Raw genomic sequence first — 15041 nt, forward strand, 5'->3', positions numbered from 1 at the left:
CTGCATGTACTGCTCACAGATGAAAATCTTGTCTATTTATACATATTGATATTTTTATTAGAAGACAAGACAATAAAGTAATTTAATGGACACTTTATGCACATTTGCCCATATAAAGATATGAATGAGTTTTCTGTAAAGACATATCTATATATGTTTATTTAAAATAAACACAACATAAGAATGATTTGCTAATCATGCAGTGCAATTCAGAGAAGAAAACATAATATAAAGAGAAATCAAAAACTAAATTACTATGTTACTACTACAACAAATGCTACTACCACTAATAATAATGCTAATATAAAGAAACAGAAAACAAATTATAATGATAATAGCTCTGTTGTGTAGTACTTTTCTTAACAATTACAGAGTGGGCAATTAAAAGAGGACAGAACACATTAACAAAGGATCAGTTCTAATGAAGCGACTTGTACTGCTGTCTCCATTAACCATAGCTCATTAAGACCTGATCAGCAAAATAAACAAAAACAAAAACAAAAAACATATAGTGAGCAAAATGCAATTTTAAATAGATGAGTTTTTAGAATTTGCAAATGTATTTCTCCTGAAGACTGTCCCAAAGTTTAGATCTCCTGACTGCAAATGCTCGACCACCTTTGACGTTAAAGTAATTATCTGCATCATTTTCATATCAACAAATGTCCATTTTGCTATTCTCTATCAATCAATATAACACAATCACAATTCAACCTGTACCCAGTTCATGAAAGCTTTTACATTGCAGTAAAAAAAATCCTCTGGATCACAGGAGGTGAAGCATTTCACATTTCCAGCATCAGCAACAGCAACAGCGGTTTGTTTGGAATAAACAGAAGAAGAACTGGGTAGTTAGCATGAGCAGTGATATCCACCATGGCTGAACAAAGAAAAGAGCGCCACCTGCAGAAACTCAAACTGCATCGACAGAAAATCCAACACAGTCCCGCCCACACTGTTTGATTGACAGGTGATCTGTGGGAAGTGCAGTGCAGAGACAGCAATGAGCGCTGAGCAACAAAGATGGAGACAAAATAAAACAAAGATGATTTTGTGGATTACCTCTTTAATCTAGACTACTAATAGTCAAAAGAGCTTTATCTGTAGGTCTAAGACTGCACTTCTGTCCTTTCGTTGGTCCTTTCTACCTCTCTCATGTGCTTTTATTGACCATTTTCTATCACACATGATCATTCAACAGTCGCAGGAATATTTTGTTAGGTATTTTCAGTGTACTGCAGCTCTGACCCTCCCATTCTTTACAACTTTTACTACAATGTAAAATGTAAATAGGGAGATGAAAGTTCGGTCGGTGGAGAATCGTTGGTTCACTCGTGCTTTCTGCGCCGGTCCAGGAGGTGGACGCTGATGACGGCCGACACCATGATGATGAGACCGACAGACAGCAGGACGGTCTTCACCAGACAAGCTGAGATACCTGGAGCACAACAAGCAGGACAGCAGGTTACAATACTGACACACCGAGACTCTGACACCACAGCACTGAAAGTAACAGATTACAGTTATTCCTGTTACTGTAATTAAACTATCCGGCCCATTCTCTGTTTTGGAACAAAAATAATTTCAAGACACTCCCAAAGAGCAGATGTGCAATTCCTACTGGTCGCTGATATGTTGATAAAGGTCATAGATTATTTAATGTCCCTTTAAACAAAATTTAAGTAACACTACTTCTATTTAAGTGGGATATTTTGGTACTCTTTCCACCTCTGCAGCCCAACAAGGTGGTTTAATCATGTTCAGAATTTATTTATTTGCATAGATAAAAATTCTAAGGCACAAAGTTAAGAAAAAATGCAGATTGTGCAGATGAGATGACAAAAAAAGACAAGACCAAGGGGCTTGTAAAAACATCTCACCTCCATAGAAACATAGGAATGAGTTACTATGACTGTATGTGTGTTTGCCACAGTGACAAACCAATAACTACCAATAACTCAACCAATCAGATTATTTCTGCCTCTACTGCAGCTCTGTCTTGAGAAATGTTTGTAGAGCTAAAACTCAAATCTGCAGTGTCGGCATATCAGTCTGTCTTTCTGTCTTACCAGGGACTTGATGACAGAGAGGTTCAATCTTCTTCATGTCCTCGCTCCAGCTGACCTGGTTGCTATGGTTACAGATGATTGAGCCATTGGACAGGTAGACATAGAGGGAGGCAGCAGAGGTCGTGACCTCTGACCTCTCTCCTCCCTCCTGAGAGCAGGTTTGGGTGTCACATGTCACAGTGCTGCTGATGGAAGAGTCCTGAGCGCTGCAGGTGACAGTGAGGTTACAGGAGTCTGAGCTGGAGGAGACAGAGCCCACTGTCAGGACAGGTGGAGACACTCGCTCTGGAAGACAGAGGTTTGAAGGCTTTTAGAAACAGGACAGCAGGTACTACTCTCTATCAAAGTCTGAAACGTTAAGGAACCTACCTTGAACTGTGACATTGTATTCAGCAACTCTGTGGTATTTATCCCCAATAATTTGTGCAGTATAAACTCCACTGTCGGCTTCTTGTAGATTCTTCAATCCCAAAGAGTAATTTTTAGTAGAAAGCTCAACCCTTCCTGTGTATCTTTTGTGGATATTTGGTTCTGCATTATAAGGTAATGCTACGACGGTGTATTCACTTTTGAATATCCATGAAAAATAAATAAAGTCTCCTCTCAGAAGATCGGGTTTCTGGACATCCAGACGTACATCCTCTCCCTTCAGCACAAACACACGGCTCACAGCACTGGAGCCTGTAAAATTAATAGACAGATAAAATGATCAAAGTATCACATGTATGGTTATTTAGTCAATAATAAACACTTTTTTATTTCTGTCAAACTGAATCATCACTTAACACACAGCTCACAGCACTGAACCTCACAGACAGGGATGATAAGTCAAATTTATCCTAGTCAAGAGATCAGCTGATGGTTTTTGAAGAATCTGTATTCTTTGTGTTTTGTTGCTCTTGCTGCTCTTCATTACAGCATGTTCACATCTTAGTTTAACTGAACTGACTGAGTTTGGTTTTAGCAAATGTGTCTGAAAAAGCTAAGTTCTCTTAAAGCCAACCCATGATTACTCAGTTTCCCACAGCAGTAACAGAAATGACTCAGTATTTCTTCATGCATTTCTTCAAACTTTTAAGAAAACAAAAAAGTTTTTGGACTTCTTGGATTCCAAGTCTCCCAATTCCAACATTATATTAGAAATTGAGCAGAGAAACAAATTTGATGAAATCTAATTGGAATTCTACTTCAGCTGCATATACATGTGTTTAACTTAACTACATTTTACTGGAATGTAAATATACCTTTGTGGACTTTCTTTACTGTGATTATGGATTCTTCAGTTCTGCCCACGGCGCTCAGTGCCGCGCCTCATGCCATTATCATCACCGTCACACCAATAATCACAGTAAAGAAAGCCTGCTCAGGTATCGTTGCTATAATATCTGTTCATAACATTTCAACAGATGGAGGATTCTCATCCTACCTGGTGATTCTATGCAGACCAGCAGTCCCAGTATCAGAAAGATCGACATTATAGAGTCTCACTGTGTAGATGTCTCTTGTGTAGTGAAGGAAGACTAGCTGTTGAACCGATGTACTGAGTTCTGCTCTGCTCTCATAAACACACTGCAGGGTCAACACTTTGTGAAAGTTGTGTTTTTCCGGTCTAAACCACAGGAACATTCTGCATGTGTTCAGCCTTGTCTTTATCATGCAACCAAGTAACTCTCTATTCAAGAGTTCCTGTCTGAACAGACTGTTGTATTACTGCTTGAGTTTTGTGGAGGAAGATTGAAATGTGATTAATTGCACAGCATCCATCAAGAAATCTAGTTTTAGTTTCAAAAACATACTTCATTGTTTACATGCTCATAAATTAGGCTTGCAGCATCACTGCATTTAATTCAAACATTTTTCTATACAGGGAGACAAACTTCTTTACTGCTTTACACTTCCTGCATGTACTCCTCACAAATCAAAAGCCTATCTATTACACTGTATAGATAAGCATATTTTTATTATCAGAACACAAGACAATATAATAATTTACTGGACACTTTATGCACATTTGTCTCTGTGAAGACAATTAGTTTTCTATAAAGAAAACAGTATTTATATGCATATATATAGAGAGATAAGATAATTGTTCACGAGGCGCTTAACGAATGATTTACTAATTAAGCAGAGAAAACAGAAAAACATGATAAATCAAATACTGCAACTAAATTACTGTATTATACAACATATATTACTACTAATAATAATGGTACTAACAAGGAGAGAAGGTAAAAGAACAATAATGATGATAACAGCTCTGTTCAATTGCACTTTTCTTAACAAATATAAGGTGGACAATTAAAAAAGGACAAAACTAGCACTTATCTAGCACTTATATCATACATGATCTTTCTACAGTCAGGAATATTTGGTTAGGTTTTTTCTAGGTGCTGCAACTCTGACTCTCACATTCCTTACAACTGGTTGCTTGTACTGTCGATGATCTTGGAATTTAACATTAAACTACTGTTGCACTCACTGCAAGTTTCTCTGGATGAGAGCGTCAGCTAAATGCCTACAATGTAAAATGTAAACAGGGAGATGAAAGTTCGGTCGGTGGAGAATCGTTGGTTCACTCGTGCTTTCTGCGCCGGTCCAGCAGGTGGACGCTGATGACGGCCGACACCATGATGATGAGACCGACAGACAGCAGGACGGTCTTCACCAGACAAGCTGAGATCCCAGAGACTCTCTCTGAACCTGGAGCACAACAAGCAGGACAGCAGGTTACTTCATTACAACACTGACACTCCAGCAGAGACTCTGACTCTACAGCACAGGAGGAAATAATGAATTACAGACATTCCAGTTACTGTAAATGAGTAGATTTTTGTGCAGTTGTTCTTTTTGTAAACCTTTTTCAACTTTTTGTACTGTATTTTTTTTTTTTAATCAGTCATTTTACATTTACTTAAGTATGTTTTGACAGCTGTTCTCTTTTGTAAAGAAGCAATCCAGTAACTTTAACTCTGAGTACATTTTTTAATGAGCTACCTTTTACTTTCACTCAAGTAGATTTTTACACCAAGGTTGATTCTTACTGCCTCATAGCAAATGACCATAACATGCTGCGGTTTATAGGGTATAACTTCACCCGGTGCTTCTGGCTTTCAAAACTCATTTTCCATCCCGTTTTCTGTTTTTTGAACAAAACAAATTTCAAGACACTAACAATGAGCAGATGTGCAATTCCTACTGGTGGCTGATAGAGGGTGATAAAGATCATAGATTATTTAATGTCCCTTTAAACAGAATGTCAGCAAAGTAACACTACTTCTGTTTAAGTGGGATATTTTTGCACTCTTAATTATTTGCATAGATAAACATTCTAAGGCACAAAGTTAAGAAAAATTGCAGATTGTGCAGATGAGATGATAAAAAAACAAGTCCAAGGGGCTTATAAAACATGTCACCTCTAAAAAGAAACAAAGGAACGAGTTACTATGACCGCATGTGTGTCTCTCATGTTAACAAACTAATAACTCAACCAATCAGACTGTTTCTGCCTCCACTGCAGCTCTGTCTTGAGAAATGTTTATAGAAATAAAACTCAAATCTGCAGTGTTGGCATGTCAGTCTGTCTTTCTGTCTTACCAGAGACTTGATTGACTTGGCAGAGAGGTTCAATCTTCTTCATGTCCTCGCTCCGGCTGACCTGGTTGCTATGGTTACAGATGATTGAGCCATTGGACAGGTAGACATAGAGGGAGGCAGCAGAGGTCGTGACCTCTGACCTCTCTCCTCCCTCCTGAGAGCAGGTTTGGGTGTCACATGTAACAGAGCTGTTGATGGAAGAGTCCTGAGCGCTGCAGGTGACAGTGAGGTTACAGGAGTCTGAGCTGGAGGAGACAGAGCCCACTGTCAGGACAGCTGGAGACACTCGCTCTGGAAGACAGAGGTTTGAAGGTTTTTAGAAACAGGACAGCAGGTACTACTCTCTATCAAAGTCTGAAACGTTAAGGAACCTACCTTGAACTGTGACATTGTATTCAGCAACTGTATGCTTTTCATCCCCAATCATTTGTGCAGTATAAACTCCACTGTCGGCTTCTTGTAGATTCTTCAATCCCAAAGAGTAATTTCTAATAGGAAGCTCAACCCTTCCTGTGTAATTTTTATGGACTGTTGGTTCTGATTTAGAAGATAATGATACTACAGTGTATTTGCTTTTGAATGTCCATGAAAACAAAATAAAGTCCCCTTTCAGAAGATCAGGTTTCTGGACATCCAGACGTACATCCTCTCCCTTCAGCACAAACACATGGCTCACAGCACTGGAGCCTGTAAAATTAATAGACAGATAACATGATCAAAATCACATGTATGGTTATTTAGTCAATAATAAACACTTTTTTATTTCTGTCAAGCTGAATCATCACTTAACACACAGCTCACAGCACTGAACCTCACAGACAGGGATGATAAGTCAAACTTATCCTAGTCAAGAGATCAGCTGATGGTTTTTGAAGAATCTGTATTCTTTTTGTTTTTGTTGCTCTTGCTGCTCTTCATTACAGCATGTTCACATCTTAGCTTGAACTGAACTGACTGAGTTTGGTTTTAGCAAATGTGTCTGAAAAAGCTGAGTTCTCTTAAAGCCAACCCATGATTACTCAGTTTCCCACAGCAGTAACAGAAATGACTCAGTATTTCTTCATGCATTTCTTCAAACTTTTAAGAAAACAAAAAAGTTTTTGGACTTCTTGGATTCCAAGTCTCCCAACTCCAACATTATATTAGAAATTGAGCAGAGAAACAAATTTGATGAAATCTAATTGAAATTCTACTTCAGTTGCATATACATGTGTTTAACTTAACTACATTTTACTAGAATGTAAATGTACCTTTGTGGACTTTCTTTGCTGTGATTATGGATTCTTCAGTTCTGCCCACGGCGCTCAGAGCCGCGCCTCATGCCATTATCATCACCGTCACACCAATAATCACAGTAAAGAAAGTCTGCTCAGGTATCGTTGCTATAATATCTGTTCATAACATTTCAACAGATGGAGGATTCTCATCCTACCTGGTGATTCTATGCAGACCAGCAGTCCCAGGATCAGAAAGATCGACATTATAGAGTCTCACTGTGTAGATGTCTCTTGTGTGGTGAAGGAAGACTAGCTGTTGAAGACTAGAGTTCCTGTCTGAACAGACTGTTGTATTACTGCTTGAGTTTTGTGGAGGAAGATTGAAATATGATTAATTGCACAGCATCCATCAAGAAATCTAGTTTTAGTTTCAAAAACATACTTCATTGTTTACATGCTCATAAATTAGGCTTGCAGCATCACTGCATTTAATTCAAACATTTTTCTATACAGGGAGACAAACTTCTTTACTGCTTTACACTTCCTGCATGTACTCCTCACAAATCAAAAACTTGTCTATTACACTGTATAGATAAGCATATTTTTATTATCAGAACACAAGACAACATAGTAATTTACTGGACACTTTATGCACATTTGTCTCTGTGAAGACAATTAGTTTTCTATAAAGAAAACAGTATTTATATGCATATATATAGAGAGATAAGATAATTGTTCACGAGGCGCTTAACAAATGATTTACTAATTAAGCAGAGAAAACAGAAAAACATGATAAATCAAATACTGCAACTAAATTACTGTATTATACAACATATATTACTACTAATAATAATGGTACTAACAAGGAGAGAAGGTAAAGAACAATAATGATGATAACAGCTCTGTTCACTTGCACTTTTCTTAACAAATATAAGGTGGACAATTAAAAAAGGACAAAACTAGCACTTATCTAGCACTTATATCATACATGATCTTTCTACAGTCACAGGAATATTTGGTTAGGTTTTTTCTAGGTGCTGCAACTCTGACTCTCACATTCCTTACAACTTGTTGCTTGTACTGTCGATGATCTTGGAATTTAACATTAAACTACTGTTGCACTCACTGCAAGTTTCTCTGGATGAGAGCGTCAGCTAAATGCCTACAATGTAAAATGTAAACAGGGAGATGAAAGTTCGGTCGGTGGAGAATCGTTGGTTCACTCGTGCTTTCTGCGCCGGTCCAGCAGGTGGACGCTGATGACGGCCGACACCATGATGATGAGACCGACAGACAGCAGGACGGTCTTCACCAGACAAGCTGAGATCCCAGAGACTCTCTCTGAACCTGGAGCACAACAAGCAGGACAGCAGGTTACTTCATTACAACACTGACACTCCAGCAGAGACTCTGACTCTACAGCACAGGAGGAAATAATGAATTACAGACATTCCAGTTACTGTAAATGAGTAGATTTTTGTGCAGTTGTTCTTTTTGTAAACCTTTTTCAACTTTTTGTACTGTATTTTTTTTTTTTAATCAGTCATTTTACATTTACTTAAGTATGTTTTGACAGCTGTTCTCTTTTGTAAAGAAGCAATCCAGTAACTTTAACTCTGAGTACATTTTTTAATGAGCTACCTTTTACTTTCACTCAAGTAGATTTTTACACCAAGGTTGATTCTTACTGCCTCATAGCAAATGACCATAACATGCTGCGGTTTATAGGGTATAACTTCACCCGGTGCTTCTGGCTTTCAAAACTCATTTTCCATCCCGTTTTCTGTTTTTTGAACAAAACAAATTTCAAGACACTAACAATGAGCAGATGTGCAATTCCTACTGGTGGCTGATAGAGGGTGATAAAGATCATAGATTATTTAATGTCCCTTTAAACAGAATGTCAGCAAAGTAACACTACTTCTGTTTAAGTGGGATATTTTTGCACTCTTAATTATTTGCATAGATAAACATTCTAAGGCACAAAGTTAAGAAAAATTGCAGATTGTGCAGATGAGATGATAAAAAAACAAGTCCAAGGGGCTTATAAAACATGTCACCTCTAAAAAGAAACAAAGGAACGAGTTACTATGACCGCATGTGTGTCTCTCATGTTAACAAACTAATAACTCAACCAATCAGACTGTTTCTGCCTCCACTGCAGCTCTGTCTTGAGAAATGTTTATAGAAATAAAACTCAAATCTGCAGTGTTGGCATGTCAGTCTGTCTTTCTGTCTTACCAGAGACTTGATTGACTTGGCAGAGAGGTTCAATCTTCTTCATGTCCTCGCTCCGGCTGACCTGGTTGCTATGGTTACAGATGATTGAGCCATTGGACAGGTAGACATAGAGGGAGGCAGCAGAGGTCGTGACCTCTGACCTCTCTCCTCCCTCCTGAGAGCAGGTTTGGGTGTCACATGTAACAGAGCTGTTGATGGAAGAGTCCTGAGCGCTGCAGGTGACAGTGAGGTTACAGGAGTCTGAGCTGGAGGAGACAGAGCCCACTGTCAGGACAGCTGGAGACACTCGCTCTGGAAGACAGAGGTTTGAAGGTTTTTAGAAACAGGACAGCAGGTACTACTCTCTATCAAAGTCTGAAACGTTAAGGAACCTACCTTGAACTGTGACATTGTATTCAGCAACTGTATGCTTTTCATCCCCAATCATTTGTGCAGTATAAACTCCACTGTCGGCTTCTTGTAGATTCTTCAATCCCAAAGAGTAATTTCTAATAGGAAGCTCAACCCTTCCTGTGTAATTTTTATGGACTGTTGGTTCTGATTTAGAAGATAATGATACTACAGTGTATTTGCTTTTGAATGTCCATGAAAACAAAATAAAGTCCCCTTTCAGAAGATCAGGTTTCTGGACATCCAGACGTACATCCTCTCCCTTCAGCACAAACACATGGCTCACAGCACTGGAGCCTGTAAAATTAATAGACAGATAACATGATCAAAATCACATGTATGGTTATTTAGTCAATAATAAACACTTTTTTATTTCTGTCAAGCTGAATCATCACTTAACACACAGCTCACAGCACTGAACCTCACAGACAGGGATGATAAGTCAAACTTATCCTAGTCAAGAGATCAGCTGATGGTTTTTGAAGAATCTGTATTCTTTTTGTTTTTGTTGCTCTTGCTGCTCTTCATTACAGCATGTTCACATCTTAGCTTGAACTGAACTGACTGAGTTTGGTTTTAGCAAATGTGTCTGAAAAAGCTGAGTTCTCTTAAAGCCAACCCATGATTACTCAGTTTCCCACAGCAGTAACAGAAATGACTCAGTATTTCTTCATGCATTTCTTCAAACTTTTAAGAAAACAAAAAAGTTTTTGGACTTCTTGGATTCCAAGTCTCCCAACTCCAACATTATATTAGAAATTGAGCAGAGAAACAAATTTGATGAAATCTAATTGAAATTCTACTTCAGTTGCATATACATGTGTTTAACTTAACTACATTTTACTAGAATGTAAATGTACCTTTGTGGACTTTCTTTGCTGTGATTATGGATTCTTCAGTTCTGCCCACGGCGCTCAGAGCCGCGCCTCATGCCATTATCATCACCGTCACACCAATAATCACAGTAAAGAAAGTCTGCTCAGGTATCGTTGCTATAATATCTGTTCATAACATTTCAACAGATGGAGGATTCTCATCCTACCTGGTGATTCTATGCAGACCAGCAGTCCCAGGATCAGAAAGATCGACATTATAGAGTCTCACTGTGTAGATGTCTCTTGTGTGGTGAAGGAAGACTAGCTGTTGAAGACTAGAGTTCCTGTCTGAACAGACTGTTGTATTACTGCTTGAGTTTTGTGGAGGAAAATTGAAATGTGATTAATTGCACAGCATCCATCAAGAAATCTAGTTTTAGTTTCAAAAACATACTTTATTGTTTACATGCTCATAAATTAGGCTTCCAGCATCACTGCATTTAATTCAAACCTTTTTCTATACAGGGAGACAAACTTCTTTACTGCTTTACACTTCCTGCATGTACTCCTCACAAATCAAAAACTTGTCTATTACACTGTATAGATAAGCATATTTTTTTATTATCAGAAGACAAGACAATATAGTAATTTACTGGACACTTTATGCACATTTGTCTCTGTGAAGACAATTAGTTTTCTATAAAGAAAACAGTATTTATATGCATATATATAGAGAGATAAGATAATTGTTCACGAGGCGCTTAACGAATGATTTACTAATTAAGCAGAGAAAACAGAAAAACGTGATAAATCAAATACTGCAACTAAATTACTGTATTATACAACATATATTACTACTAATAATAATGGTACTAACAAGGAGAGAAGGTAAAAGAACAATAATGATGATAACAGCTCTGTTCAATTGCACTTTTCTTAACAAATATAAGGTGGACAATTAAAAAAGGACAAAACTAGCACTTATCTAGCACTTATATCATACATGATCTTTCTACAGTCACAGGAATATTTGGTTAAGTTTTTTCTAGGTGCTGCAACTCTGACTCTCACATTCCTTACAACTGGTTGCTTGTACTGTCGATGATCTTGGAATTTAACATTAAACTACTGTTGCACTCACTGCAAGTTTCTCTGGATGAGAGCGTCAGCTAAATGCCTACAATGTAAAATGTAAACAGGGAGATGAAAGTTCGGTCGGTGGAGAATCGTTGGTTCACTCGTGCTTTCTGCGCCGGTCCAGCAGGTGGACGCTGATGACGGCCGACACCATGATGATGAGACCGACAGACAGCAGGACGGTCTTCACCAGACAAGCTGAGATCCCAGAGACTCTCTCTGAACCTGGAGCACAACAAGCAGGACAGCAGGTTATTTCATTGCAACACTGACACTCCAGCAGAGACTCTGACTCTACAGCACAGGAGGAAATAATGAATTACAGACATTCCAGTTACTGTAAATGAGTAGATTTTTGTGCAGTTGTTCTTTTTGTAAACCTTTTTCAACTTTTTGTACTGTATTTTTTTTTTTTAATCAGTCATTTTACATTTACTTAAGTATGTTTTGACAGCTGTTCTCTTTTGTAAAGAAGCAATCCAGTAACTTTAACTCTGAGTACATTTTTTAATGAGCTACCTTTTACTTTCACTCAAGTAGATTTTTACACCAAGGTTGATTCTTACTGCCTCATAGCAAATGACCATAACATGCTGTGGTTTATAGGGTATACCTTCACCCGGTGCTGAGATCTCTGGCTTTCAAAACTCATTTTCCATCCCGTTTTCTGTTTTTTGAACAAAACAAATTTCAGGACACTAACAAGAGCAGATGTGCAATTCCTACTGGTGGCTGATAGAGGGTGATAAAGCTCATAGATTATTTAATGTCCCTTTAAACAGAATGTCAGCAAAGTAACACTACTTCTGTTTAAGTGGGATATTTTTGCACTCTTAATTATTTGCATAGATAAAAATTCTAAGGCACAAAGTTAAGAAAAATTGCAGATTGTGCAGATGAGATGATAAAAAAACAAGTCCAAGGAGCTTATAAAACATGTCACCTCTAAAAAGAAACAAAGGAACGAGTTACTATGACCGCATGTGTGTCTCTCATGTTAACAAACTAATAACTCAACCAATCAGACTGTTTCTGCCTCCACTGCAGCTCTGTCTTGAGAAATGTTTATAGAAATAAAACTCAAATCTGCAGTGTCGGCATGTCAGTCTGTCTTTCTGTCTTACCAGAGACTTGATTGAGTTGGCAGAGAGGTTCAATCTTCTTCATGTCTGTGCTCAAGCTGACCTGGTTGCTATGGTTACAGATGATTGAGCCATTGGACAGGTAGACATAGAGGGAGGCAGCAGAGCTCATGACCTCTGACCTCTCTCCTCCCTCCTGAGAGCAGGTTTGGGTGTCACATGTAACAGTGCTGCTGATGGAAGAGTCCTGAGCGCTGCAGGTGACAGTGAGGCTACAGGAGTCTGAGCTGGAGGGGACAGAGCCCACTGTCAGGACAGGTGGAGACACTCGCTCTGGAAGACAGAGGTTTGAAGGTTTTTAGAAACAGGACAGCAGGTACTACTCTCTGTCAAAGTCTGAAACGTTAAGGAACCTACCTTGAACTGTGACACTGTGTTCAGCAACTCTGTGGTTTTGATCCCCAATCACTTGTGCAGTAAAAACTCCACTGTCGGCTTCTTGTAGATTCTTCAATCCCAAAGAGTAATCTTCAGTAGAAAACTCAACCCTTCCTGTGTATTTTTTATGGACTGTTGGTTCTGATTTAGAAGATAATCCTACCACAGTGTATTTGCTTTTGAATGTCCATGAAAACAAAATAAAGTCTCCTCTCAGAAGATCAGGTTTCTGGACATCCAGACGTACATCCTCTCCCTTCAGCACAAACACATGGCTCACAGCACTGGAGCCTGTAAAATTAATAGACAGATAACATGATCAAAATCACATGTATGGGTATTTAGTCAATAATAAACACTTTTTATTTCTGTCAAACTGAACCATCACTTAACACACAGCTCACAGCACTGAACCTCACAGACAGGGATGATAAGTCAAATTTATCCTAGTCAAGAGATCAGCTGTTGGTTTTTGAAGAATCTGTATTCTTTGTGTTTTTGTTGCTCTTGCTGCTCTTCATTACAGCATGTTCACATCTTAGTTTAACTGAACTGACTGAGTTTGGTTTTAGCAAATGTGTCTGAAAAAGCTAAGTTCTCTTAAAGCCAACCCATGATTACTCAGTTTCCCACAGCAGTAACAGAAATGACTCAGTATTTCTTCATGCATTTCTTCAAACTTTTAAGAAAACAAAAAAGTTTTTGGACTTCCTGGATTCCAAGTCTCCCAACTCAATTAATAATAACTAATTGAAATTCTACTTCAGTTGCATACGTATACATGTGTTTAACTTAACTACATTTTACTAGAATGTAAATATCCTTTGTGGACTTTCTTTACTGTGATTATGGATTCTTCAGTTCTGCCCACGGCGCTCAGTGCCGCGCCTCATGCCATTATCATCACCGTCACACCAATAATCACAGTAAAGAAAGCCTGCTCAGGTATCGTTGCTATAATATCTGTTCATAACATTTCAACAGATGGAGGATTCTCATCCTACCTGGTGATTCTATGCAGACCAGCAGTCCCAGGATCAGAAAGATCGACATTATAGAGTCTCACTGTGTAGATGTCTCTTGTGTAGTGAAGGAAGACTAGCTGTTGAACCGATGTACTGAGTTCTGCTCTGCTCTCATAAACACACTGCAGGGTCAACACTTTGTGAAAGTTGTGTTTTTCCGGTCTAAACCACAGGAACATTCTGCATGTGTTCAGCCTTGTCTTTATCATGCAACCAAGTAACTCTCTATTCAAGAGTTCCTGTCTGAACAGACTGCTGTATTACTGCTTGAGTTTTGTGGAGGAAGATTGAAATTTGATTAATTGCACAGCATCCATCAAGAAATCTAATTTTAGTTTAAAAACATACTTCATTGTTTACATGCTCATAAATTAGGCTTGCAGCATCACTGCATTTAATTCAAACCTTTTTCTATACAGGGAGACAAACTTCTTTACTGCTTTTACACTTCCTGCATGTACTCCTCACAAATCAAAAACTTGTCTATTACACTGTATAGATAAGCATATTTTTTATTATCAGAACACAAGACAATATAGTAATTTACTAGACACTTTATGCACATTTGTCTCTGTGAAGACATTAATTCGTTTTCTGTAAAGAAATACAGTATGTATACGCATATATATATATATATATATATATATATATATATATATATAGAGAGAGAGAGAGAGAGAGAGAGAGAGAGAGATTTGTTCACGAGGCACTTAACAATTGAATGATTTGCTAATGAAGCAGCAAAGTTCAGAGAAGTAAACACAGTAACACAAAGACAAATCAAATACTGCAACTAAATTATTACTACAACATATGTTACTACTAATAATAATGGTACTAACAAGGAGAGAAGGTAAAAGAACAATATTGATGATAACACCTCTGTTCAATTCACTTTTCTTAACAACTATAAGGTGGGTAATTAAAAAAGGCCAAAACAGATCAACAAACGAGTTCTGATCAGTTCTAATGAAGAGCAGACTTGCAGTGCTGACTTCCTACCAGACACCAGGTCCAGGTGTTTAAAACAGCA

At 38.1% G+C, this 15041-nt stretch overlaps 4 protein-coding genes across 5 annotated transcripts; all 4 read right to left on the reverse strand.

Moving 5' to 3' along the window:
• Positions 1–58: 58 nt before the first annotated feature.
• Positions 59–3627, reverse strand: LOC139928878 (SLAM family member 5-like). Its single transcript, XM_071921586.2, has 4 exons — positions 3496–3627; positions 2439–2750; positions 2070–2354; positions 59–1438 (listed from the first exon to the last, which is right to left on the reverse strand). Exons 1-4 carry the CDS (start codon positions 3542–3544, stop codon positions 1329–1331), a joined length of 756 nt encoding a protein of 251 aa, XP_071777687.2. The 5' UTR covers positions 3545–3627; the 3' UTR covers positions 59–1328.
• Positions 3628–4434: 807 nt separating this feature from the next.
• Positions 4435–7480, reverse strand: LOC144542153 (uncharacterized). The gene is made up of 4 exons (XM_078287865.1): positions 7096–7480; positions 6039–6350; positions 5664–5954; positions 4435–4769 (listed from the first exon to the last, which is right to left on the reverse strand). The coding sequence occupies exons 1-4, from the start codon at positions 7142–7144 to the stop codon at positions 4642–4644; spliced, it is 780 nt and encodes a 259-aa protein (XP_078143991.1). The 5' UTR covers positions 7145–7480; the 3' UTR covers positions 4435–4641.
• Positions 7481–7850: 370 nt separating this feature from the next.
• LOC139928906 (uncharacterized) lies at positions 7851–10989 on the reverse strand. 2 transcript variants are annotated; one of them, XM_078287451.1, is made up of 4 exons: positions 10554–10989; positions 9497–9808; positions 9122–9412; positions 7851–8221 (listed from the first exon to the last, which is right to left on the reverse strand). In XM_078287451.1, exons 1-4 carry the CDS (start codon positions 10600–10602, stop codon positions 8100–8102), a joined length of 774 nt encoding a protein of 257 aa, XP_078143577.1. In that variant the 5' UTR covers positions 10603–10989; the 3' UTR covers positions 7851–8099. The 2 variants fall into 2 exon arrangements, with proteins under 2 accessions (XP_078143577.1, XP_078143576.1); XM_078287450.1 differs by having other exon boundaries at positions 7851–8227; positions 10554–10988.
• Positions 10990–11187: 198 nt separating this feature from the next.
• On the reverse strand, positions 11188–14103 carry LOC144542102 (uncharacterized). The gene is made up of 4 exons (XM_078287452.1): positions 13988–14103; positions 12963–13274; positions 12588–12878; positions 11188–11688 (listed from the first exon to the last, which is right to left on the reverse strand). The coding sequence occupies exons 1-4, from the start codon at positions 14034–14036 to the stop codon at positions 11561–11563; spliced, it is 780 nt and encodes a 259-aa protein (XP_078143578.1). The 5' UTR covers positions 14037–14103; the 3' UTR covers positions 11188–11560.
• Between the last annotated feature and the right edge of the window lie 938 nt (positions 14104–15041).

This window comes from Centroberyx gerrardi, chromosome 13 (assembly GCF_048128805.1).
Source record: "Centroberyx gerrardi isolate f3 chromosome 13, fCenGer3.hap1.cur.20231027, whole genome shotgun sequence".
Lineage (NCBI taxonomy): Eukaryota > Metazoa > Chordata > Actinopteri > Beryciformes > Berycidae > Centroberyx > Centroberyx gerrardi.